Source organism: Thalassophryne amazonica, chromosome 9 (assembly GCF_902500255.1).
Source record: "Thalassophryne amazonica chromosome 9, fThaAma1.1, whole genome shotgun sequence".
Taxonomy (NCBI): Eukaryota; Metazoa; Chordata; class Actinopteri; order Batrachoidiformes; family Batrachoididae; genus Thalassophryne; species Thalassophryne amazonica.
In genome coordinates, this window is record NC_047111.1 from 62655001 (window position 1) to 62682470 (window position 27470).

General features: G+C 38.7%; 1 protein-coding gene across 1 annotated transcript in view; it reads left to right on the plus strand.

The window, feature by feature from the left end:
* The window catches only part of LOC117517257 (reticulon-4 receptor-like 1), a 368475-nt gene that overhangs the window by 336664 nt on the left and 4341 nt on the right, over positions 1-27470 (plus strand). Inside the window, exon 2 of the mRNA XM_034178204.1 lies at positions 20935-21389. Within this exon, the coding sequence (XP_034034095.1) occupies positions 20935-21389 (455 nt within the window). The remainder of the gene's footprint in view (positions 1-20934; positions 21390-27470) is intronic.

A 27470-nucleotide genomic window follows, 5' to 3' on the forward strand; every position in this document is an offset into this window, starting at 1 on the left:
TGCTGAAATACACTGTCATGTCAGCTGTCCCTTGTCACAAATCTTGTTCATAATTTTCATGGATAGGATTTGACATTGCAGTCAGAGATTGGAGGGTGCTCAGTTTTGTTAGAATTAAATCAGAATTAAATCTCTGCTTTTGTAGATGATCTGGTTCTGTTGGCTTCATCTGATTGTGACCTCTGATGCATACTGGGCAGGTTTGAGGCAGAGTGTGAAGCAACTGAGATGAGGATCAGCACCTCCAAAGCTTGAGAACATGGCCATCTGTCTAAAAAGGGTGGATACTGTGGGATGAGCTGCTCGGTCGACTGCCACAGCAACCCAACAAGCAGCAGAAAATTAATGTTTAGATGTTAGTTTTTAATTTTGTTGTTTGTCTTTGGGTTGCTTCCATTTACTCAGGGTCACCGCAGTAGATTCAGCACAGAGCTGCATTGGGATTTGGCACAAGGTTTACCCCGGATGCCCTTCCTGACTCAACTCCAGTTTTTCCTGGAGAAGCAGACACAGCTCCTGGTTTTCCAAAGAAGACTCTCAAACAAGTACTAACCAGGACCCTGCTTAGCTTCTGAAATCTGACAGGATCAGGCATGTGATTACACAGTAAGAATAACTTCTTCTTTGTCTTTCGGCTGTTCCCGTTAGGGGTCGCCACAGCAGATCAAACGTTTCCATCTCACCCTGTCCTCTGTATCTTCCTCTGTCACACCAACCACCTGCATGTCCTCTCTCAGCAGATCCATGCACCTCCTCTTTGGTCTCCCTCTTCTCCTCCTGCCTGGTGGCTCCATCCTCAGCATCCTTCTCCCTATATACCCTGGGTCCCTCCTCTGCACATGTCCAAACCATCTCAATCTCGCCTCTCTGACTTTGTCTCCAAACCGTCCTACCTGAGCTGTCCCTCTGATATGTTCATTCCTAATCTTGTCCATTCTTGTCACTCCCAAAGAGAATCTCAACATCTTCAGCTCTTCCACCTCCAGCTCTGCCTCCTGTCTTTTTGTTAGTGCCACTGTCTCTAAACCATACAACATAGCTGGTCTCACTACTGTTTTGTAAACTTTCCCCTTCACTCTTGCTGATATTCTTTGGTCACAAATCACTCCTGCCACCTTTCTCCACCCACTCCACCCTGCCTGCACTCTCTTCTTCACCTCTCTACCACACTCTCCATTACTTTGAACAGTTGACTCCAAATATTTAAACTCATCTACTTTCACCACTTCTACTCCTTGTAACTGCACTATTCCACTGGGCTCCCTCTCATTCACACACATGTACTCAGTCTTGCTTCTACTGACTTTCATTTCCCTTCTCTCCAAAGCATATCTCCACTTCTCCAGACTAGACTCAACTTGCTCTCTACTCTCACTACAGATCACAATGTCATCTGCAAACATCATAGTCCATGGGGACTCCTGTCTGATCTCATCTGTCAACCTGTCCATCACCACTGCAAACAAGAAAGGACTCAGAGCTGATCCTTGGTGTAATCCCACCTCCACCTTGAATGAGTCTGTCATTCCGACTGCGCATCTCACCGCTGTCACACTATTCTTGTACATGTCCTGCACTACCCTAACATACTTCTTTGCCACTCCAGACTTCCTCATACAATACCACAACTCTTCTCTTGGCACCCTATCATAAGCTTTTTCTAAGTCCACAAACACACAATGTAACTCTTTCTGTCCTTCTCTGTACTTTTCCAACAGTATTCTCAGAGCAAACATTGCATCTGTAGTGCTCTTTCTTGGCATGAAACCATATTGCTGCTCACACATCTTCACCTGTTTTCTAAGCCTAGCTTCTACTACTCTTTCCCATAACTTCAGAATGTGGCTGATCAGCTTTATGCCTCTATAGTTACTGCAGCTCTGCACATCACCCTTGTTCTTGAAAATAGGAACCAGCACACTTTGTCTCCACTCCTCAGGCATCCTCTCACTTTCCAAGATTTTATTAAACAATCTGGTTAGAAACTCTACTGCCATCTCTCCTAGACATTTCCATGCCTCCATTGGAATGTCATCTGGACCAACTGCCTTTCCACTCTTCATCCTCTTCATAGCAGCCCTCACTTCTTCCTTGCTAATCTCTTTTACTTCCTGATTTACTCTCACCACATCATCCAGCCTTTTCTCTTGCTAATTTTCTTTATTCATCAACTCTTCAAAATATTCCCTCCACCTTCTCAGCACACACTCCTCACTTGTCAGCACATTACCATGTGCATCTTTTACCACCCTAACCTGCTGCACATCCTTTCCAGCTCTGTCCCTTTGTCTGGCCAGTCGGTACAAGTCCTTTTCTCCTTCCTTACTATTCAACTTCTTGTACAGCTTGCAATATGCCTTTTCCTTTGCTTTTGCCACTTCTCTTCTCGCCTTACGTCGCATCTCCTTGTACTCCTGTCTACTTTCTTCATCTCTCCAACTATCCCAAAACTTTTCGCCAACCTCTTTCTCCTTATGCTTTCCTGGACCTCTTCATTCCACCACCAAGTCTCCTTGTCTTCCTTCCACTGTCCAGATGTCATACCCAGTACTGCCCAAGCTGTCTCCCTCACCACATCTGCAGTACTTTTCCAGTTGTCCAAAACTGCTTCCCCTCCAACTAGTGCTTCTCTCACCTGCTCGCTAAATTTCACACAATAGTCTTCCTCCTTCAGCTTCCACCATCTGATCCTTTGTTGAGCTCTCACTCTCTTCTTCTTCTTTACCTCTAAAGTCATCCTACAAACAACCATCCTATGCTGTCTAATGACACTCTCTCCTGCCACCACCTTACAGTCTCTGATTTCGCTTAGCTTGCATCTCCTATAAAGAATGTAGTCCACCTGTGTGCACCTTCCTCCACTCTTATATGTTACCCTGTGCTCCTCCCTTTTCTTAAAGTAGGTATTCACCACAGCCATTTCCATCCTTTTTGCAAAATCAACTACCATCTGTCCTTCCCCATTCCTATCCTTGATACCATATCTACTCATTACTTCCTCATCACATCTGTTCCCTTCACCAACATGCCCATTGAAGTCTGCTCCTATCACCACTCTTTCAATCAATCAATCAATCAATCAATTTTATTTATATAGCGCCAAATCACAACAAACAGTTGCCCCAAGGCGCTTTATATTGTAAGGCAAGGCCATACAATAATTATGTAAAAACCCCAATGGTCAAAACGGCCCCCTGTGAGCAAGCACTTGGTGACAGTGGGAAGGAAAAACTCCCTTTTAACAGGAAGAAACCTCCAGCAGAACCAGGCTCAGGGAGGGGCAGTCTTCTGCTGGGACTGGTTGGGGCTGAGGGAGAGAACCAGGAAAAAGACATGCTGTGGAGGAGAGCAGAGATCAATCACTAATGATTAAATGCAGAGTGGTGCATCTTGGATGCTGTAGCTTCTCTGAAAAAGAGAGCTTTAAATCAGAAGTGCCTGACTCCGTGGTATAACTCACAAACTCGCAGCTTAAAGCAGATAACCCGTACGTTGGAGAGGAAATGGCGTCTCACTGAAAAAGAGTCTGTTGCTCTATAAAAAAGCCCTCCGTAAAGCTAGGACATCTTACTACTCATCACTAATTGAAGAAAATAAGAACAACCCCAGGTTTCCTTTCAGCACTGTAGCCAGGCTGACAAAGAGTCAGAGCTCTATTGAGCCGAGTATTCCTTTAACTTTAACTAGTAATGACTTCATGACTTTCTTTGCTGATACAATTTTTCTATCTCACTTACAGAGTTTAGGTAGCTACTCTGCACTGTGTTGGTATATGGCATTAGAGAACATAAAGAAGGAATCATATCCTTAAACCTAGTTACAGCGCTTTCTGAAAGACTTCTAGTGTAATGAAACGTATTCCCCACTGCTGGGTAGTCCATCAAAGTAAATGTAAATGTTATTAAGAAATGATCAGACAGAAGGGAGTTTTCAGGGAATACTGTTAAGTCTTCAATTTCCATACCATAAGTCAGAACAAGATCTAAGATATGATTAAAGTGGTGGGTGGACTCATTTACATTTTGAGCAAAGCCAATTGAGTCTAATAATAGATTAAATGCAGTGTTGAGGCTGTCATTCTCAGCATCTGTGTGGATGTTAAAATCGCCCACTATAATTATCTTATCTGAGCTAAGCACTAAGTCAGACAAAAGGTCTGAATATTCACAGAGAAACTCACAGTAACGACCAGGAGTTTCTCTGTGAATTTTCAGACCTTTTGTGGAGGTAAGTGTGCCCAGTTCCCAAATGCTTATTGAGTGTTATATAGCGGAAAGCTGTGATCAAACAACCAACATCTTAACCTTGCATTAAGCATAGGCCACGAAGTTTAAACTCCATACAGCAAGGCCTGGTATATCTCCAGGTGTCAAAGAGGAGACGCTCCAAGCCAGGCACAGCTTGGATCTGTGTCAAACCACCACCACTAATCAGGATTTAAGACTCCCCAAAGTGCATTCCTCACGGAGCTGTGAATTCTTATCAGTACCCCAAACCAGATGCAACTCAACTCCCCTCTCACATAAAAAAAACCTCCACAGAAAGGCACTTTCTTCACCAAAAGTCTTAAAAAGAGGTTTTTACACTAGACTCAAAAGAAAACAAGTCACTGAAGGATTACCGTCAGTCCACTGATTATGGCAAAGGTTTTTTGGTTGAAATCGACTCAGTATTACGTTTTTCCCAGTCTCTACGAATAAATACAAAATTCAACCATGGAACAAGAGTGACCCTTGTTGGAGGATTTGGGGAAGGGCAGGTGACCGACTCCTGCAGACTTAAAAGTGTAACCATGTTTAAAAGAAAATTTCATTCTATTGTAACAAAAAAAAAAAGGAGAAAAGAAAATGACATGTGACTCTTTTCACTTCATGCATGATACCTTTTGCATACCATGCATACCTTACTGAATTTTCATGAAAGTATTATATTTAATGTGTTATACTCTGTTCATTGGGTAACATTTACTTATGTGTGTGGTATATAATTCCAGGTAAACCAGTTACAGGATTTATTCTACAGGACTTGTTTGGGTTTTGAAGTGGGAATTTTGGAGCCACGCTGATTTATATATATAAAACTATTCAATTCAATTCAATCAATTTTTTTATATAGCGCCAAATCACAACAAACAGTTGCCCCAAGGCGCTTTATATTGTAAGGCAAGGCCATACAATAATTATGTAAAACCCCAACGGTCAAAACGACCCCCTGTGAGCAAGCACTTGGCTACAGTGGGAAGGAAAAACTCCCTTTTAACAGGAAGAAACCTCCAGCAGAACCAGGCTCAGGGAGGGGCAGTCTTCTGCTGGGACTGGTTGGGGCTGAGGGAGAGAACCAGGAAAAAGACATGCTGTGGAGGGGAGCAGAGATCGATCACTAATGATTAAATGCAGAGTGGTGCATACAGAGCAAAAAGAGAAAGAAACAGTGCATCATGGGAACCCCCCAGCAGTCTACGTCTATAGCAGCATAACTAAGGGATGGTTCAGGGTCACCTGATCCAGCCCCTAACTATAAGCTTTAGCAAAAAGGAAAGTTTTAAGCCTAATCTTAAAAGTAGAGAGGGTGTCTGTCTCCCTGATCTGAATTGGGAGCTGGTTCCACAGGAGAGGAGCCTGAAAGCTGAAGGCTCTGCCTCCCATTCTACTCTTACAAACCCTAGGAACTACAAGTAAGCCTGCAGTCTGAGAGCGAAGCGCTCTATTGGGGTGATATGGTACTACGAGGTCCCTAAGATAAGATGGGACCTGATTATTCAAAACCTTATAAGTAAGAAGAAGAATTTTAAATTCTATTCTAGAATTAACAGGAAGCCAATGAAGAGAGGCCAATATGGGTGAGATATGCTCTCTCCTTCTAATCCCCGTCAGTACTCTAGCTGCAGCATTTTGAATTAACTGAAGGCTTTTTAGGGAACTTTTAGGGCAACCTGATAATAATGAATTACAATAGTCCAGCCTAGAGGAAATAAATGCATGAATTAGTTTTTCAGCATCACTCTGAGACAAGACCTTTCTGATTTTAGAGATATTGCGTAAATGCAAAAAAGCAGTCCTACATATTTGTTTAATATGCGCTTTGAATGACATATCCTGATCAAAAATGACTCCAAGATTTCTCACAGTATTACTAGAGGTCAGGGTAATGCCATCCAGAGTAAGGATCTGGTTAGACACCATGTTTCTAAGATTTGTGGGGCCAAGTACAATAACTTCAGTTTTATCTGAGTTTAAAAGCAGGAAATTAGAGGTCATCCATGTCTTTATGTCTGTAAGACAATCCTGCAGTTTAGCTAATTGGTGTGTGTCCTCTGGCTTCATGGATAGATAAAGCTGGGTATCATCTGCGTAACAATGAAAATTTAAGCAATGCCGTCTAATAATACTGCCTAAGGGAAGCATGTATAAAGTGAATAAAATTGGTCCTAGCACAGAACCTTGTGGAACTCCATAATTAACCTTAGTCTGTGAATAAGATTCCCCATTTACATGAACAAATTGTAATCTATTAGACAAATATGATTCAAACCAGCGCAGTGCCTTTAATACCTATGGCATGCTCTAATCTCTGTAATAAAATTTTATGGTCAACAGTATCAAAAGCAGCACAGAGATGAGTCCACTGTCTGAGGCCATAAGAAGATCATTTGTAACCTTCACTAATGCTGTTTCTGTACTATGATGAATTCTAAAACCTGACTGAAACTCTTCAAATAGACCATTCCTCTGCAGATGATCAGTTAGCTGTTTTACAACTACCCTTTCAAGAATTTTTGAGAGAAAAGGAAGGTTGGAGATTGGCCTATAATTAGCTAAGATAGCTGGGTCAAGTGATGGCTTTTTAAGTAATGGTTTAATTACTGCCACCTTAAAAGCCTGTGGTACATAGCCAACTAATAAAGATAGATTGATCATATTTAAGATCGAAGCATTAAATAATGGTAGGGCTTCCTTGAGCAGCCTGGTAGGAATGGGGTCTAATAAACATGTTGATGGTTTGGATGAAGTAACTAATGAAAATAACTCAGACAGAACAATCGGAGAGAAAGAGTCTAACCAAATACCGGCATCACTGAAAGCAGCCAAAGATAACGATACGTCTTTGGGATGGTTATGAGTAATTTTTTCTCTAATAGTTAAAATTTTGTTAGCAAAGAAAGTCATGAAGTCATTACTAGTTAAAGTTAATGGAATACTCAGCTCAATAGAGCTCTGACTCTGTCAGCCTGGCTACAGTGCTGAAAAGAAACCTGGGGTTGTTCTTATTTTCTTCAATTAGTGATGAGTAGAAAGATGTCCTAGCTTTACGGAGGGCTTTTTTATAGAGCAACAGACTCTTTTTCCAGGCTAAGTGAAGATCTTCTAAATTAGTGAGACGCCATTTCCTCTCCAACTTACGGGTTATCTGCTTTAAGCTACGAGTTTGTGAGTTATACCACAGAGTCAGGCACTTCTGATTTAAAGCTCTCTTTTTTAGAGGAGCTACAGCATCCAAAGTTGTCTTCAATGAGGATGTAAAACTATTGACGAGATACTCTATCTCACTTACAGAGTTTAGGTAGCTACTCTGCACTGTGTTGGTATATGGCATTAGAGAACATAAAGAAGGAATCATATCCTTAAACCTAGTTACAGCGCTTTCTGAAAGACTTCTAGTGTAATGAAACTTATTCCCCACTGCTGGGTAGTCCATCAGAGTAAATGTAAATGTTATTAAGAAATGATCAGACAGAAGGGAGTTTTCAGGGAATACTGTTAAGTCTTCAATTTCCATACCATAAGTCAGAACAAGATCTAAGATATGATTAAAGTGGTGGGTGGACTCATTTACTTTTTGAGCAAAGCCAATAGAGTCTAATAATAGATTAAATGCAGTGTTGAGGCTGTCATTCTCAGCATCTGTGTGGATGTTAAAATCGCCCACTATAATTATCTTATCTGAGCTAAGCACTAAGTCAGACAAAAGGTCTGAAAATTCACAGAGAAACTCACAGTAACGACCAGGTGGACGATAGATAATAACAAATAAAACTGGTTTTTGGGACTTCCAATTTGGATGGACAAGACTAAGAGTCAAGCTTTCAAATGAATTAAAGCTCTGTCTGGGTTTTTGATTAATTAATAAGCTGGAATGGAAGATTGCTGCTAATCCTCCGCCCCGGCCCGTGCTACGAGCATTCTGACAGTTAGTGTGACTCGGGGGTGTTGACTCATTTAAACTAACATATTCATCCTGCTGTAACCAGATTTCTGTAAGGCAGAATAAATCAATATGTTGATCAATTATTATATCATTTACCAACAGGGACTTAGAAGAGAGAGACCTAATGTTTAATAGACCACATTTAACTGTTTTAGTCTGTGGTGCAGTTGAAGGTGCTATATTATTTTTTCTTTTTGAATTTTTATGCTTAAATAGATTTTTGCTGGTTATTGGTAGTCTGGGAGCAGGCACCGTCTCTACGGGGATGGGGTAATGAGGGGATGGCAGGGGGAGAGAAGCTGCAGAGAGGTGTGTAAGACTACAACTTACACACCTAGACGAAGGAAACTCCAGAAACTACATTACCCAGAATTCTTGGGGGTGGAGCTTTAAAAGAGCTCGCGCCTGGGAATTCACGTTCTTAACTCTTCGCTCTTTTCTCTTCTGTGTTTGCCGTGCGCTTCTTGAGTCTAAAGAAGCGGCCTATCCGTCAACAAAACAATTTGACTTTGTTTAAAGCCACGTGCTATTTAAGACTCATTCTTGTTTTGACGCACTGACAAGAATTTCCTTTTTCCGACAGATAACTTTTGTCAAGTTAAATGCACAGGCGCATTTAACTTCCTTTTTTCAATTTTTCAAATTAAACCTTTTTTCTTTCTTCAACTCAGAATTCCTTTCACGAACATTTTTATTCTAAAGTCAGCTATTTTTGCATTGAGCTTTGATTTGACCCAGCTTCCAAAAGACGATGATGAAAGATGAATTTTTGATTTCTGATAGAGAATAAAGATGCTCAAACCTTTATTCTGATGAGCCAGACTCCAGAGCGCTGTAGAGAAAAACATCCAGGTCAGCTGAGACGTTCAACAGCGACTTGAACCTCCGTCGCGAAATCACAGCACAACAACAGAAATCATCCCCGCAACTGACGAAACCAAGCGGGTTGGACCAGCAGAGCCTCTTTGTCAAGGTCATTGAAGAAGCTGTGTGGCGGACGGAGCGTTGACTGAACCAGGCAGCGTCCAGCATCGGACCTCACGGAGACCCGCTGCACTGTGCAAAGTAAGACCAGGCTATGTTGTCAGATAAACAGAGTGGCTTTATTTAACGCTATTCAGAATCATTAATCTTCTCTCAAGTTAATAAATACCAAAGTAAATTACCTGTTAAATTAGGATTTTTGTATGGTTTTACAGAGGTGTCGGATCTGACCTGCGTAGCTTACGCCTGAAAGTTTGAGACTGATTTTAATATTTCCTATTGACTGACCCTAAAACCAATGATATTATAACCTGGTTGTAATAACATTAAGGCAGCGATAGGTGGTGCCCCCTTTTAGAGGTAAAATTATCCACAAGTGATAATTTTCAATATTCCAAACATTATTATAGTCATCCTGTGGCTTTCTTCCTACAGTTGTTAGAAGGAAAGGTGATGTAACACAGTGGTAAACATACCACTGTCCCAGCTTTTTTGAAACGTGTTGCAGGCATCCGTTTCAAAATGAGCAAATATTTGCACAAAAACAATAAAGTTTCAGTTTGAACATTAAATATCTTGTCTTTGTGGTGTATTCAATTGAATATTTGTGAATATAATGAATTTTAAAATTTGCTTGTCTGCAAATTTTAAAATTCTGGGACTTGGTTGATTATAGTACAATACAGATTATATATAAAGTTAAAAATAAGCTTTTGCCTCTACATGTCCAGAATCTGTTTAAAATGAGAGACTCCAGCTACAGTTGGAGAGGAACATTATTATTTGAGAAATTGAAGATCCGTACTACTGTTAAAAGTCATTGTGTTTCCGTCAGCGGTGTTAATATTTGGAATAATTGTCCTGATAATATTAAAATACTTGGTACACTGTTTGGTTTTAAAAGGCTTTACAAAAAGAATATATTTACCCGTTAATAGGTTGAAGGATTAGGTTTAACATTTTGTCACTGTTCACTCTTATTTGTTTGGTTGTATTTTGAAATTTTGTGATTAATTTAAATTGTTTATGCACCTTTTTTTTTTATCTCTTCTCTTGTACAGTAATTATGACCATATGTGTAGGTGTATATATGTGTGTATGTATATATGAATGTATGTATGTGTATGTGTATATGTATATATACATTCTTTATTTTTAATGGTATAAGGGGAGGGTGCTTATAAGCTTTGCTTCTGCCTTCACCCTTTCGGCCACACAGGTTTTTCGTACATTGTTTCTTTTATGTTTTGTTATTGCCTTTGTTGTTGCTCAGCTGTGTGCCGGATAAATAAATAAATTCAAATTCAAATATAGGTTGAAAAGAATTTTCAAATCATTGTATTCTGTTTTTATTTACATTTTACACAATGTCCCAACTTCATTGGAATTGGGGTTGTAATAGCTTTTCTTGTGTTATAATGTGGATTATAATTTCAATATTTTGTTAGACTTCACATATCAAATCTTGAGGCCAAGGGACCTGACAGACACATGCAGCTGACTGCCAGTATTATTTGAAAGGCACAAATAAATGAGGTGTTTTGAGGTGTTTGTATTTATCAAGAATATTATGTTCAGCTAAAACCTCATTAAGCTGTTTGGCCACCGCTTTCTCTAAGACTTTGGAAATAAAAGGCAACTTAGAAATTTGTCTAAAATTTTGAAGGAGTGAAGGATCAGCATTAGGCTTTTTTAAAAGAGGGTGAATAATTGCCTGTTTAAAATACTGAGGGACATAGCCGGAAAGCAGTGATCTGTTTATTATCGATAAAACAACCGGGCCAATAGTGCACACTGTATTGTTACAGCTTCTATTGAACTTTTTACCGTTCACCCTTCCGTGCAAAACAAGTATAACTCTGCACAAACCTCTTCAGTGTAATTAATATTAAATGTGAAATGAGCACTGTAAAATATTTATTCTTCAACATTCTGCCAGTGGGTCCATCGATACAAGCATACCTTCGAGCTAAACGGTTTAAACATGCACAATGTGGAACTATGGGTAAAAATGCAAAAATTATGAATGTTTTAATGTTTCATTCATGTCAGCATGATGAAGCTGCAGTAAAGAGAAAACAAAACAGATAGTGACTGACAAAATGTGTAAAATTATCACCGTGTATACATCATGAGACAGTGGACATTAGTGTACATTAATCATTGATTTTAAAAATTGCCTTTAAATTGTATCATCATGTTAAAAAAAGTTTAAAGCTTTTTGTTAATATTGCCTAACAAGTTGTTACCTCTGTGTGGTTTCATCCACATCTCTGCTGATTTGATGGCAAGATTACTGCTACTACTACTACTACTACAAATAATAATAATAAAAACAAGATCAGAATTACTTCAAAGCCTATATAAAGTGAAATCTTGATGCAGAATCCAAAATTTAATAGTGTCTTCCATTCCCTAAAATATCTGTGGTGTAAATTTTGTCAAAATCCATCCAGGGTTTTCTTGGATCCCATAATCCCTTGCTCACCAGAAAGTCGCTGCAGTCAAAACAACATAGATGATGACAATTGTAAATGAATATTACACTACAAAAATGTAATTTTTTTATGCTTTTCGTCACGTTAATAAGAGACTGCTTGCTGCATGATACCCTGAAAACTTGCTAAAACAATTATAACAAATAATCCGTGTCTGCTACGTTTAATCTGCGTGGAATTTAATAAAAGCAAACCGAATTTCAGACATATATATTAGTCTGGAACAAAGAGGACAAACAGTGTTGTAAAGAACAATAAGAACAATAATAAAGACATTAAAGAGCAAACTTCACTTTCCCCCAGAACGACATGATCAGGAAGTGAGCGTAGCTCACAGCAGCTCCCGTTGAAAATAACGGAGAGACAGCCTGTGATTCTCGCATGTTTACATAAAATAAATGCAATAACAACGTCTATAAACCCAGAGAATATATTCATGAGAGTTTTAGGCACAATATAAAAATAGTTTTATGTTGCGATGTTAATGGTGTTGTCCGTGTGCAGCGGTTAAAGAGCGTCTCACTGCAGTTATCGCAGCGCAGCGACCTCTCCCAGGTTTTGCGGGATTTGAAACCTGAAAAGGGTGGATGCAGTAGTTTTCTGTTAACAGGCAGACAGACAAATAAAAGCCAGTGATTTTATTATGTCCTTGGCGGATGTAATAATAATAATAATAATAACAATAATAATAAAAAGATGTTTCACAGAGCATGGCACAGAAGATTGAAGAGACTGAGGCAAATTTGGGTGAAGTGACATGAAATCTAATTCATGTTTTAAAGGCATATTAAAATGGGCCAACTTCTTGAAAACTGTGTGTGTGTGTGTGTGTGTGTGTGTGTGTGTGTGTGTGTGTGTGTGTGTGTGTGTGTGTGTGTGTGTGTGTGTGTGTGTGTGTGTGTGTGTGTGTGTGTGTGTGTGTGTGTGCGCACGCACGTGTGCGCGCGCTAAAGCATGTATGTATGTGTTTGTAAAATGGACCATTTTGGGCCTTGATGATGTGATTCCAATGATTGGTCTTCTGCTAAGTTTTATAGTCATAACTATAGACTGAAGAACATTAAGTTCTGGGCTCTTATAAAGGTGAAAAAAGATTAGTTGAAAAACATTTTTGCAACATAACATGTATTGTTTGCTCTGCCTTCTGCTAAATCATCTTAAATGCTATTAAATAAAGTTTATTTAATAGCATTTCATGCTCAAAATCCTTCCCCGCACATTTAAGTACTTTTTTCATTTTAATCTTCCACATATTTATGCAAATGCTCTTCTGTGCTTCACAGTAGTTAATCCAAGATTTTTACACCACATTTTGTTAAAAAAGAAATCACTTCGCACATCCCTTGACGACAGGTGCGTAAGAGAAGGCACAAAGGCTGCTAAACAAACCAAAAAAACTCTCGCACACTGCCTCACTTGCAACACAACACAAGGGTGAATTTAATCAAGCAAACAAGCAAGCAACGTTTCGGCCAAAGGCCATCATCAGGCAAATAATTTCCATGAATGAAAAGCCATCTTAAATAGGGTGTGGCTGATTACATCACAGGATGTTGTCATAGAAAAAACATAACCTTTTTAATATACACTTCCATAAAACTCATACAATAATGTATGTCACAATGAAACATATTACATAAAAAACAGATATATAAGACAGCTCAATAGACATACACACACATATACATATATACACATACATATACACGCACATACCCATTCATCAAGAGACCTGCCTCAATAAATAAACTAGACAGAGGAAATGGAGCATATACCATAGGACTATAATAGAAAAATGTCATAAGATATTGAGAATCAGTTCATCATTAAGCCCCTTAGGTGCCAAAGTTTGTAATGTTTCAGTCCAGTAGGCTTCTTTTTTCAAATGTTTATCATGGTCTCCCCCTCTAAGGGGAGGAGGGACCTGTTCAATGCCACAAAAACGAAGAGTGCTTACATTATGATGTGCATCATTGAAATGAACGGCTACTCGATAATTCCTGTAATTTCTGCGAATTGAACTTTTGTGTTCACTTATTCTTTGTTTGAATTGTCTTATGGTCTTGCCCACATATGCTAAACCACAAGGACAGCGTAAGAGATAAATCACGTGTGGATGGATTTTCACATTTTGTTGAAATTGTTGTGTTTGTAAAACAGTCTTATGTTGTTTTGAAACAAGATACAGTTCTTCTGATTCTACCCCAAAATGTAATGGTGCAGAAGGGACTGAAGTCACGTTACCATGGCGACAGCAGGTTTGATTTTTTATTTTTATTTTTTCCCACGTTGAAGAAAAGGTCAACCTTGTCAACAAGCAGTGTTCTTTTATGGATGAAATGTCACTTGCTTACAGACACACAGTCACATATACTACCACACAAAGACACAGGTACACACAGGATAACACTTCTCTGCCCTCTGCTGACATTTCAGAACATGTTTGGTTCATGCCTGTGCCACATCTGTCCATCACAGTCACACCAGGTTGGACAGATAACTGCACACTATTTCTGCTGCATCTCTCTCAGTCGTGTTTGGAAATTCCTCCTACAATTTGCTTGTCACTCTCTTTTCCTGATTATTCTCATTTTATTTTTACCCCTTGAATCTCTGCAGCACTGCAATACTTCAGAAACTGGAAGGCTCCAAGATGGGGAAAAATATATATTGAAAACAACAACAACAACAAAAAAAAACAAAAGCGTGAAAGGAGAGGAATCTGAGAAACAAAAAGTAATATCCACTTCAGAAGCACGCCACAAATTCCTTCCACTTTATCGTGTACTTGCTCTCTTACTAACCCTCTTCCTCAGTTTCCCTCATTGTGGGAATGTATTCCAGGTGTGGTTTGTGTTCACTTGTAAGCAGGAGGAACATTGATTTTCTGTCCCCTTTCACAGGATAACCAAAGGATACAACACTGCGGTCTATGAGCGTGCCATGTCGTCCAGATTGGTCAGCGGAGCTCAGAAATAAGAATGTGCCCCCTGACTATCAATCAAATACATGAAAGTATTAAAAAATCTGAGTACACCATAACAGCAGTTGGATATGTCCATGTGTTTTGTAGAGGTAAAATAGCTTCCCGACAAGAAGGTCCATGGTTCAAAATCACCCGTGCCTCAATGTCCACACACATCTGGAGTTGTCAGGAAGGGCAGCCGGTGTTCTGTCAAGATGAGGTGCGTGGCACAGATTGAAATGCTACTCAAGTAAAAGTCTTAAAGTATCTAGTATTTATTGTACAAGTACAAGTAATGTACAAATAAATGTACTCAAGTATTAAAAGTACAAGTAAATGTTAATAATCAAAAACGGATTGATATTTTTTTTTATAAAAGTTTATCTAGGCTTGTAAATGACTGGTAGTATTAGTCAAAATACTGAAAATTGTGCACATCACACAAAAACACTTCAGAAACAAGGTTTCAAAACCTAAACGAGAGTAGGATACTCACTAGGTGTTCACAGGAAACAATTATTTCTATATGTATTTATTTATTTTCATTGTTACATGGTTTTATCTTTTTTGTTGTGTTTTGTTTCATTAGGTTCTTTTTGTCTCTTTCTCTAAAATTGAATTGTAACATTATTAGTCTATTATTATTGACTATCATTGTCTATTATGTAGACTATTATTGTTGTTGCTATAATATATGAATAAAAATAAATTAAAAAAATTACAATTTGACTCTTTTACAACAACGAACACAAATCAACACAAACGTGCTGATGCGAACAGCTTAATGCTACCTTTAACATTGAAAACGCCATAGACATGCTAACGCGTTAGCATCGGTCCAGTTTTTAAGTTATAAAATACATCTATCAACTGTTTCAGAAGACCATAACAGGTCGGTTTAACATAAAAATATTAAATATTACTCACAGACATATGCTCTTCAGGGTTTTAGCGGGAAAAAAATAGTAGTATTAGTATAAAACAAAATAAAAATCCACAAATCGTAGATCGAAGCACTGCTTCGACCTGCGAATCACTGCTTCAATTGGTTCAAGGTTCAAAGCAAAGCCGCTGCAGAAAAGTTGATTACAGACCCGCTGCAGGTCTGTAATCAATGTAGAGAAATGATCATTTTCCTGACAAACACCCCCCAAGTGCGCAATTGCAAAAAAGCCTACCAGACATGCCTCATGACAAATCGGCCTGACTTCGTTGCAGTCACTAGTAATCAGTGGTGTCTCTGGGTGAAAACACAACTTTTTCGTGTATGTGTGTGCGCGTGTGTGTGGTTTTTTTTGTAACGAGTAATGGCATGGCGCATAGAAAATGTATCACAGTAGAAGTATGCAATTAAGGTCGGTAAATGTAGTGAAGTAAAAGTGAAAGTAAGCTGAATTAAAAAAAAACTCAAGTAAAGTACAAAGTCTCCCAAAACGTACTTGAGTACAGTAGTGAAGTATTTTTACTATACAACACTGTATATGTATGCCTGATTTTTTTTTTATTTCATGAATATCCATGTAGTGCTTCCTGAAGAATTAATGAAAATGTAAAAAAATAAAGAGGACCCTATCTCACAATTCTATGAAAACAGGGTTGGGGAATATCTGTATGGATTCTTACTTGGCTCATGCTGCAGGAGCCAGGGCATCTTCACTGGTTCCCTTTAACTTAACACAGCTTACTCTGTGTCTTCTGGGTTAAGAAGTCGTCAGCAAGACAGGACCCTAGGCTTAACATGCTCTCACTTTATGGAATAGTTTACTGGTTAATATTAGAAAATCCCATGGGTGGGTTTGTGTGTGTGTGTGCATTTTGCAAAGGGGACCTCTCTCTCTCTCTCTCTCTCTCTCTCTCTCTCTCTCTCTCTCTCTGCAACAGCAAACAAGTAAAAAGAAATTCACGAAATATCACTGGTGTAAAATATATTACCAAATAAACAATGATCCCCAGTCCACGTAATTTAGTTGGTAACAGAAAGTGATCAGATTTGAAAGTTGTGTGTTATTTGCCATGCTTGGAGTGTGTTTTAGTGTGTGTGGTGGAGTGTTTTAGCGTGTGTAGTTAGTGTGTGGTGTAGTTTTTTTTATTTAGTGGGTGTGTCAAAATAATCAGCCATCTGGAGCAAGCCAGTCTCTGTCTTTTTTTTTTTTTTTTGAACTGCATGAAGACAATTGAAGCGCGGAGCACATCATCAGTGTGAAGCAGAGCGTGATCAAGTGCTGATGAAGTGGAATTTATTGTTCTGTGTGGATGAACGAGAGCAGGTGGATTCACCGATCTGTGCGCACAGATTTGCACTGTGAATCAGATCACACGCCCTCTCCTTCCTTCTGCTCAAGGATTCATGCGTTTCTGCTCCAGCGCTGAGTGCTGCAGCAGCAGGGTGGAGACACACACTGCCCCAGCAGTGAGCAGGCTCCAGGGACAGAGAACACAGGAGTTCAAGTAGAGACCAATAAAGAGACAACCCCCCCCACACACACACACACAAGTCCAAAACATCTTTTCCTTTTTTTAGCCACTGACAGTCTGTACCAATACCAAAAAAAAAAAAAATGCTACAAAAACAAGAAATGAGGGGAAAAAAATACGTATGGATATTGAGGTGGAATATCTACAAATGGTTGGAGCTTCTGATATGCATTGAACAGGAATTGTTTTTCTGAGTGGCACAAATATAATTTGTGGCATCTTATTGCATGTGACAAGTGACAAAGTGACAAAGTTTTTTAATTCGGCACACAAAATATTCAAATAGAAAAAAATGAACAATTCCACAAACAAACACAGACAAAACTAGTGAGTCCGAAAGGGTGTGGGCTGAAGCAAAGCTTATTAGCGCCCACCCCTGCTAGTACAAGTCCAACAATTCTAATCAGTCATATTTACATAAATATAAATTCACTACTACATGTCGACACACAGACATACACATCAATATACTATTCACTTATAATTATATTTATATAGTACCAGATCATAAGAAAGTCAAATCAAGGCACTTTACGCCAGTAAGGACTAACCTTACCAACCCCCAGAGCAAGCACTAGGCAACTGTGGTGAGGAAAAACTCCCTATAAGGAAGAAACCTCAAGCAGACCAGGCTCTTGGGGGTGACCCTCTGCTTGGGCTGTGCCACATATACCTATATACATACGTATATACTTTACAAACATAAATATATACATACATATACACAGTCACTTATATACATATACACCTACCCATATCTATATATCTACATACGCATATACATACCCACACATTCAAATATACAATAAGTCCCACTTATAAATTGAACATTCCATATAAATCAAATTATATTTGCTTCTTTATGATACTTAGACATAATGCTCTTTTTGAGTAGTTTCTTAAATCTCACTAAGGTACTACTCATTCTAACCTCTGTTGAACATTTGTTCCATTTCCTCACCCCAACCACAGACACACAAAAACCCTTTACATTTGTTCTTACTGGTGGTTTCATAAAAATTTCACAACCTCTTAAACTATATCTGGATTCCCTCAATCGGAACAGACTCTGGACATGTCTCGGTAAGGCTTGGTTTTTCGCTCGAAATAAAGTTTGAATTGTAATGTAATTGACCAAATCAATGAATTTTAATAAATTTAAAGACACAAATAGAGAATGAGTTGGTTCACGATATTGTTTATTGCAGATGATTCGTATGGCTCGTTTTTGCAAAAGGAATATTGGATTGGTATTTGATTTGTAGTTGTTTCCCCATGACTCAACACAATATGTCATATATGGTACCATCAGAGAATGATATAAAGTAAGTAACCCTTCTTGCGGCAGTAGGTCTTTGGCTTTATACAAAATGGCTATAGTTTTTGACAATTTTGATTTCACATAATTTATATGTGGTTTCCAGCTAAGTTTATTATCAATTATAACACCTAAAAATTTATTCTCTGTTACTAACTCAATTTCCTTATTGTTTATAGTTAAATTTTTACATTTGGGTGCCTGTTTATTTCCAAATATAATACATTTAGTTTTCCCAAGGTTGAGTGACAACTTATTAGCGTCAAACCAAACCTTAAATTTTTCCAGTTCTTTCTCCACTATGTCCAGAAGCTGTTCAAGATTTTCACCACTACAGAACACAGTTGTATCATCTGCAAAAAGGACACATCTCAGTGAACTCGACACCCAACTTATATAATTTATATAGATTATAAACAACAAAGGACCCAGCACTGAGCCCTGCGGCACCCCACATGTGACATCCCTGAGTTCAGAATTTGTATTATTGAATTGAACATACTGAAATCTGCCTTGTAAATAACTAGCTATCCATTCATATGCCAGACCTCTGATTCCATATTTCAGCAGTTTACTTAATAGTATTCCATGGTTAATTGTGTCAAACGCTTTCTGTAAATAAAAAAAAAACACCTATTGTGTATTGTTTATTATCAATTGCAGTTGCAATACTTTCCACAAAGTCCATCAAAGCATGTGATGTAGTTCGAGACCTTCTGAATCCATATTGTTCTTCACAAATGATGTTATGCTTCAGTAAATAATCATTTAATCTTTTAGCAAATATTTTTTCCAAAATTTTGGAAAATTGTGGCAGGAGTGATATAGGTCTATAATTAGAAAATGTGTGTTTGTCACCAGTTTTAAACAGAGGAATTACTTTGGCTATTTTCATTTGAGAAGGAAATTTACCAGTACTTAGTGACATATTGCAAATATAATTGAACGGTTTTACTATACAATCAATAACTTTTTTTAATAAAGCCATATCCAAATGATTAAAATCAGTCGATTTCTTACTTTTTGAACCATGAACCAGATCAAGTATTTCCCTTTCATGAGTACCACCAATGAACATTGAAACAGATTTGTTAAACGTTGAATTATTTACCCAGAAGTTATTAGTTGATGAGTCAATCTTACTGGCAAGATTTTTACCCACATTAACGAAGTATTCATTAAAGTGTTCAGCAATAGACTCGTCGTTATCAATCGTGATGTAGTTGTTACTCTGAAAAAATTAAGGATAATCTCTAGTTACTCTATTCTTTTTTTACTATTTCATTTAATATGTTCCATGTGTTTTTGATGTTATTTCTATTTTTGACAAGTAACTCATTATAATATGTTTTTTTACTGAGTCTCATGATATTGATTAACTTATTCTTATATGTTTTATACTTACTTTCAGCTTCCTTAGTTCGTAGTTTTATGAATTGTTTATATAGTACGTTTTTCTTTTTACATGCCCTCTGAAGTCCCTTAGTTATCCATGGTTTGTTGCTATATTGATTTCTATATATTTTTGTCAACAAATGGACAGTGTTTATTATACAGACTGGAAAAAATGGAAATGAAAGCATCATATGACCTGTCAACATCATCAACAAAAACATCTGACCAATTCTGACTTGATAAATCCCCCTTAAATTATCAATTGTTTCAGGTGTTACTTTTCTACTCATGAATTTGATATTGCTTCGATACATACAACAACCCTCCAATGCAAAGACTGAGAAAACTGGCAAGTGATCACTGATATCACTGACCAGTAGTCCCCCACTAAGATTACTGGATATAACGTTAGTTAAAATATTGTCAATGAGAGTAAATAGCATGTAAATAGCATCAAAAATGCCTGAAGCATTTCCTGCATTTTAATGTGAATTGTTGTATATAACTTTGTTTATGCTACATTTTTACATATATTCTTGAAGTTTATAATTCATATTTCATTCTACATTATGAAAATGGTTTGGTAAAAATATTTCTGGTTTTCACAGTAAAAAAACTAACTTTTTTCTGATTCAAATGTTTGTTTTGGGGTGAATATTTGGTCATTGTTTTAATGCAGTATGTCAGAATGAAAGAAAAACTGTAAAGTCACACAGGTGAGGTTGTGCTGAAAAAAATGACACCAAACAAGGCCAGGTAAACAGTTTAAGGTAAATTATGAAGGTAAAACCAAAAGTAGTCAAAAACGCCCAAAAGACTCCAGAAGGTTAAATTGAAGGTTGAGGGTAAACTGCTGGAAATGATGAGAAATGAAGAATGGGTTCACAGAACAATGGACGTGTGCGTGTTTATATGAGTATGTGTCATCCTATTGGAATTTGTCTCAATTCAGCCATGCTTATTGTTGTCCTTGTAAACCAAGAGCATGAGTATTTCATTGGAGATGTCCCTGACAACAGAAGCTATGTCATGTGAATGCAATTACTTATCTCTCTCACGTTCTTTCTCTCTTTTTTTCCTGTCTTTCTGTGCAGGTTGTGGCGGGGTGGAGTTGCTGTTGGTGCTGTGTGGCCTGGATCTCTCCCTGCCCTGCCCTCGACACTGTATCTGCTACACTAAACCGAGCACTGTTTCCTGCCAGGCACACAACTTCCATGATGTGCCCGAGGGCATGCCGCCTCAGAGCGAGCGAGTCTTCCTGCAGAACAACAATATTCAGCGGCTGCTCCGTGGCCACTTCTCGCCCACCACCACAATGCTGTGGCTCTACTCCAACAACATCTCCTACATACAACCAACCACCTTCCACGGCTTTGACCGCCTGGAGGAGCTCGACCTCGGGGAAAATCGTCACCTGAGGGCCCTTGCTTCAGACACCTTCCTGGGACTTGGACGGCTGCATGACCTACACCTGCACCGCTGTGGGCTGATAAGTCTGCCTCCTGGGATTTTTGCAGGACTCCATAATCTCCAGTATCTCTACCTACAGGTACACTGATAGCAGCTTTCATTTATCCCTACTGTGTATAGCATCTGTCACAACAATCACATTACACTGACCATCAGCCTGGCTCACCACTTACTCCATGTGAGCTGGACTCTGATCAAACACTTATCTAAAGGGACATGCATCCTTTTGAATACACTGTAGTACAAATTGTAGTACATCACCTGCAGTACGAGGTCTGTCAATAAAGTATAGGTCCTTTTTATTTTTTTCAAAAACTATATGGATTTCATTCATATGTTTTTACGTCAGACATGCTTGAACCCTCGTGCGCATGCGTGAGTTTTTCCACGCCTGTCGGTGATGTCATTCGCCTGTGAGCACTCCTTGTGGGAGGAGTCGTCCAGCCCCTCGTCGGAATTCCTTTGTCTGAGAAGTTGCTGAGAGACTGGCGCTTTGTTTGATCAAAATTTTTTCTAAACTTGTGAGGCACATCGAAGTGGACACGGTTCGAAAAATTAAGCTGGTTTTCTGTGAAAGTTTTAATGGCTGATGAGAGATTTTGAGGTGATACTGTCGCTTTAAGGACTTCCCATGGTGCGAGACATCGCGCAGCGCTCTCAGGCGCCGTCGTCAGCCTGTTTCAAGCTGAAAACCTCCACATTTCAGGCTCTATTGATCCAGGACGTCGTGAGAGAACAGAGAAGTTTCAGAAGAAGTCGGTTTCAGCATTTTATCTGGATATTCCACTGTTAAAGAAGATTTTTTTAATGAAAGACATGCGGATGGATTGCAGCGTCGCCTCGCAGCCGCTGCGATGCTCCGCCACAGGAAAAACACCTCCGTTGGAAGCCTTAAGGACAAGTTGGAACATGTCCAGCTGTTAAACAATTTCTCATATACTCACTCCACTGAAAGCCATCAAAAGCCGCCTGGATTTTACAAATGGTTATCAACACGGAGGTGTTTGTCCCGACGCGTCTTTCATTAAAAAAATCTCCTTTAACAGTGGAATATCTGGATAAAATGCTGAAACCGACATCTTCTGAAACTTCTCTGTTCTCTCACGACGTCCTGGATCAATAGAGCCTGAAATGTGGAGGTTTTCAGCTTGAAACAGGCTGACGACGGCGCCTGAGAGCGCTGCGCGATGTCTCGCACCATGGGAAGTCCTTAAAGTGACAGAATCACCTCAAAATTTCTCATCAGCCATTAAAATTTTCACCGAAAACCAGCTTAATTTTTCGAACCGTGTCCACTTTGATGTGCCTCACAGGTTTAGAAAAAATTTTGATCAAACAAAGCGCCAGTCTCTCAGCAACTTCTCAGATAAAGGAATTCCGACGAGGGGCTGGACGACTCCTCCCACAAGGAGTGCTCACAGGCGAATGATGTCACCGACAGGCGTGGAAAAATTCACGCATGCGCACGAGGGTTCAAGCATGTCTGACGTAAAAACATATGAATGAAATCCATGTAGTTTTTGAAAAAAATAAAAAGGACCTATACTTTATTGACAGCCCTCGTACTTATGAATGGAAAATACTACAGATATGTAAGTATTTGGACTAGGGTTGGGACTTGACAACCAGTTCCACTTCACTGCTACTCAAAAAATTAGAATATTGTGAAATGTTTCGCTACTTTTGTCAGTTATTTCAGAAACTGGAAAAACTGAGTATCTTGAAACTTTTCATAATAATATTTTTTTGAGATGCACTTATGTGTGTTTAAATAAATCAGGGTGCGTTTTTCTAAAAAAAAAAAAAAATTGCTCCGCCCTGCCTCCATTGCGCATGCTTCATTTGGGACCGTCTGAGACAGTATTGATAGTAACGCATTACTCTAATTGGACCGCTTTTTCAGTAAGGAGTAATCTAACGCCTTAATCTTTCCAAATCATTAATTAAACAAAAGTTACATCTCCAAGTCACTGTCTGCTATTATCATTTTTGCATTGCGGGTCGATTGCAGCATTAAACTTGGTCCATGAGCCTGGGGTCAGGGTTCGACTGAACTGCATACTTTAAGCGAGCTGCGAGCTTTTTGTCCACAGTTTCCTGCAGCAGCTACAGCTCATCCTCATCTCTCAAAGTGCAGTGACAACAACACACCTGCACTGAGCTTTACAAAGACATATTTATGCCCCCCCCCCCCTTTATTTAGAAGTCCGCTCCATGTGTGCTCGCTAAAAACTACTGATCCGTGATGTGTCAACAACTAACACTTTTTTCCACTCAGATGCGCCTAAACTCTGAGGAATAAAACTTTCTTACCTGTAAATCTGATCGTGTTCTCTGCATAAATAAATGTTATCCATTCTTTGTGCTCAGATGCCAAGCAGGGGTGAATTCAGATGGAAATGGGGCGAGGCAGGGATGCGCCCCCCCCCCCACAACACCCCTAGATTAAAGGTCCAGTTTTGAAGCCTTTTTTTTTTACTACAGCTACTAATACTACTTATGATAACAATAATAATAATAATAATAATAATAATAATATTTCAACAACTAAAATGTTTGGAGAGAATTTAAATGTTAGAAAGAATTTAATAGCTACATTTATGAACAATGTAGGTTAGAAATGGCAAGTTTTACTGTTACAGTGCTGTCAACAGTTAAATATGAGGTCAGGACAAATGTCTTTATTTTCCTTTTTATAAAACAAATATTTATGTTCACTGAAGTCAAGAAAGGGTGACTATAAAGTAACTATTGGCAAACCGGGGGGGGGGGGGGGGGGGTGTTGCCGGCAGATGGTGAAAGTAACTAAAAAAGTAACTAGTAATCTAATTTAGTTACTTGTCCAATTGAGTAATCAGTAAAGTAACTAAGTTACTTTTTCAAGGAGTACTCAGTAACTAGATTACTTTTTCAAAGTCACTGTGGCAACACTGATATTCGGTGATGCTTTGAAATGACGGAGGCGCAGTGAACACAACAAATAGCAGCTCGTGTGGCTGCAGCACTCTGATTGCTTCCTCTGTCTTTTATGATGAAATAATGCTGAATTTATATGGAAATGATTGTTGTACAAAAGCTTCAGTCATAATCTATCTCAGCGACAGATACTTGGAGTGCAGTTTTAAGCAGAAACAAGGTGATAATTGGTGAACCGCGGCTGATGACGCATGTGCAGTGAAGGCAGAGTGGACCGATTTTGAGGGGGGACCGTTCGGTCGGCAACACTGGGTAACAGGTACGCCGTGCCCTGTTACTCTCAGCGTGCGCCCTCTTACCGAAATGCTGATTAAGCATCAAGTCCCACACATTTATGCTACTAGGTGTGTAAGAATAAAAAAATGATAAAAAATTTTTTTTTGATAAATCTGTTTGACAATAAATACAAAATGCAAAGCTTGCACTGTGCACAATTTCTGCAATCACAGCCACATGAGCCTATAACTTCTTCTGGGCTGTCTGGGTGTCTTGGTGGCTTTCCTCACTCTTCTCCTTCATGCACAGTCACTCAGTTTTAGAGAACTGTCTACTCCATGCAGATTTACCTTAGAGTGCCATACTGTTTGTATTTCTTTATAATTGATGTAAATAAAGTCCAAGACATATTCAGTGGCAGCTTTACCATCAGAGAGCCTCGTCCACAACTACCACAAAAGACTCCAAGCTGGCATTGATGTTAAAAGGGGCAACACATGGTGTTAAGAACAGGGGTATGTAAACTTTTGATCAGGGTCATTTGGATAGTTTCTGTAGTCATTATGATTTAAAAAGAGTAAACACTGTTGCTTGACAATAAATGGCTTCACCCAACCACTAGCTCCGGGGGGGGGGGGGGGATCTGTGTTATTCATATTCTCTGAAAAATGTCCAAAAAACAAAAAATCTGCCAGGGTATATAAACTCTTGAGCATAACTGTAGATGATCTACTGTTGGAATGGCAACAGTCCAGAATGTAATTATCACAGTCCATTGTTTGGTTTTGTTAGGTAATATCCATCATTACTCCAAAAATATTAGTCCTATCAATGTTTCATTTTGACAGTGTTCATCCTTGACCCAAATACATAAGCATACCAAACATCAAACTTTCCTGCATTCTGTCTCCAGAAGGAACTTTTATTTTTACACACCCACAAACACAGATGGTGACAGAAGACATCAAACGCACTACACTTCTCACTCATGGTAATGGCAACATGACACTTAACTAAACTGTCTAAACCAATTGAGCTGCAAAAACACAATAAATCTATAACACTAAACAACACTGTTGAACTAATATTGAAACACATTAACATTTAAAACCCCATACTCCCATGGTGCATTGCAGCACAACATCCATTGTTGTTTTTAGCTAATATTGTTAATTTCTCCAAAAATATTAGAAATCAGGGAATGGTTGGATACATCAACATTTCTTGATTTGGATACCATTTACAATAATCATTAAGAAATGTAGCACAGTACTCCAGTGGTTCCCAAACGTAGTCCTCAGGAACGTGCAGTTTTCATCGCTCCCCCCATAAGTCGATTAGCTTATTCAGGTTTGCTCATTTAATCAAGAGCTAAAAGACACCTGAATAAGTTAATCAGTTTTTGGCATTGTAGGGAGAGGTGAAAAATGTGCAGGTTAGAGGTCCCTGAGGAATACATGTGGGAACCACTTTGGTACTCTGTGGTAAATCTGACTTTAGTGGGCAGTTCTCAGAAACTGTGAGGGACCATGCAAGAAAGAGAGCAGTGAAGAACGCCACCAAAATACCCATGACAACTTTGACTGAGTTACAGGCTTCGTGGCTGTGATTGAGTAAAATGTGGAAAGTGCAACTGTTTCCTTGTCCACAACCATCCACAGGTTTATGGTGGAGTGTTCCCAAAAAGGATTTTAACACAAGAGAATCGATAAAATGTTCGCTCAATACTCCCATGTGTAACTGAAGCTGAAATTTCATGGCTTCCTTATTTGAAAATCTTTCCATCATGAAGCTGTATAACTGGTATGATCTCTGACTTGTCTAAAGAAAATGGTCTGTAAAAGAGGATGATTTCTATTAACAATCAATAATATATTGATTTTGCCTAATTGCTTATGGCCTCTGAAAATGGAGGCACTGTGCGTAAAAATGGCAGCAAATCTTAAATGCAAAATATGATGTTAAAAACCTTGAATTAAAACTAAAAGTCCACACTACAAGTTCATCTTGATTTACATTATAGTGGTGTAGAGACAAAATGAAAATTGTGACACTGTCCAAAAACTTATGGGCCCATCTCTTATGGTCTCTTCAACTTCACAATATTTTCATAAAGCCTCCATGATAGTTACCATTTTAAAATTGACATACTATTGACAGTGAAACCTTTGAGTGAGGAGGGAAAGGCTCCAGCCTGAATTACTAACAGTTCACATCATCTATATATAGAAGCCTATAAAAAGTGTTATTAAAAACCGATTGCCATTTGGGACTAAATCATCAGCAGTTACTGGCCGGGCCCTCAATAATAATTTGCAGAACAAGTTTTTATCTACTTCCCATTCAAACATACTGCCTACAGACCAAAAAAAAAAAACAACAACAACAGTCCAATGATAAAAAAGTATTCATAACATAACAGTACTTTTTGTTGCAGAATTTAAAATACGAAGTTCCACATTTGAAGGACATGTACATTATAGCCACATGATGTAACTCCCAAAAATTGTACTGTATGTGCTACTCAAAATACAGTAAGGTCATCTATGTGTATTAATTGTGGAATAGTGTGAGTTACTAAGGACAGTACTCCCAATGAACACAGTTACTGCAGTGTTACAATCTTTAAATTACATTCAGTGTTTAAGTTGTGATTGCAACCTGTACTGGTAGAAACTGCGATTCTACAGTATCAGATCGAATGCACTATTACTGACAATACAGGAAAAAAAAACATTGATGCAGAAACAATGGAGTGCTTTAGACCTTTGGACACAGTAGTGGGCACAGTTCTGCTAACCCGCTTATTATCAAAGACAGTGTTTTCATTATCGGATTAGCTTTTCAGATAACTGTGAAAACCATCATTGGACCAATTATCTTCCGATAAGTAATTTTTAGACCGCTAACATTTTTGCAGATATAGTTTTTTGTAGTAGATGGGCAGTTCTATTCTCTATAAACAGAG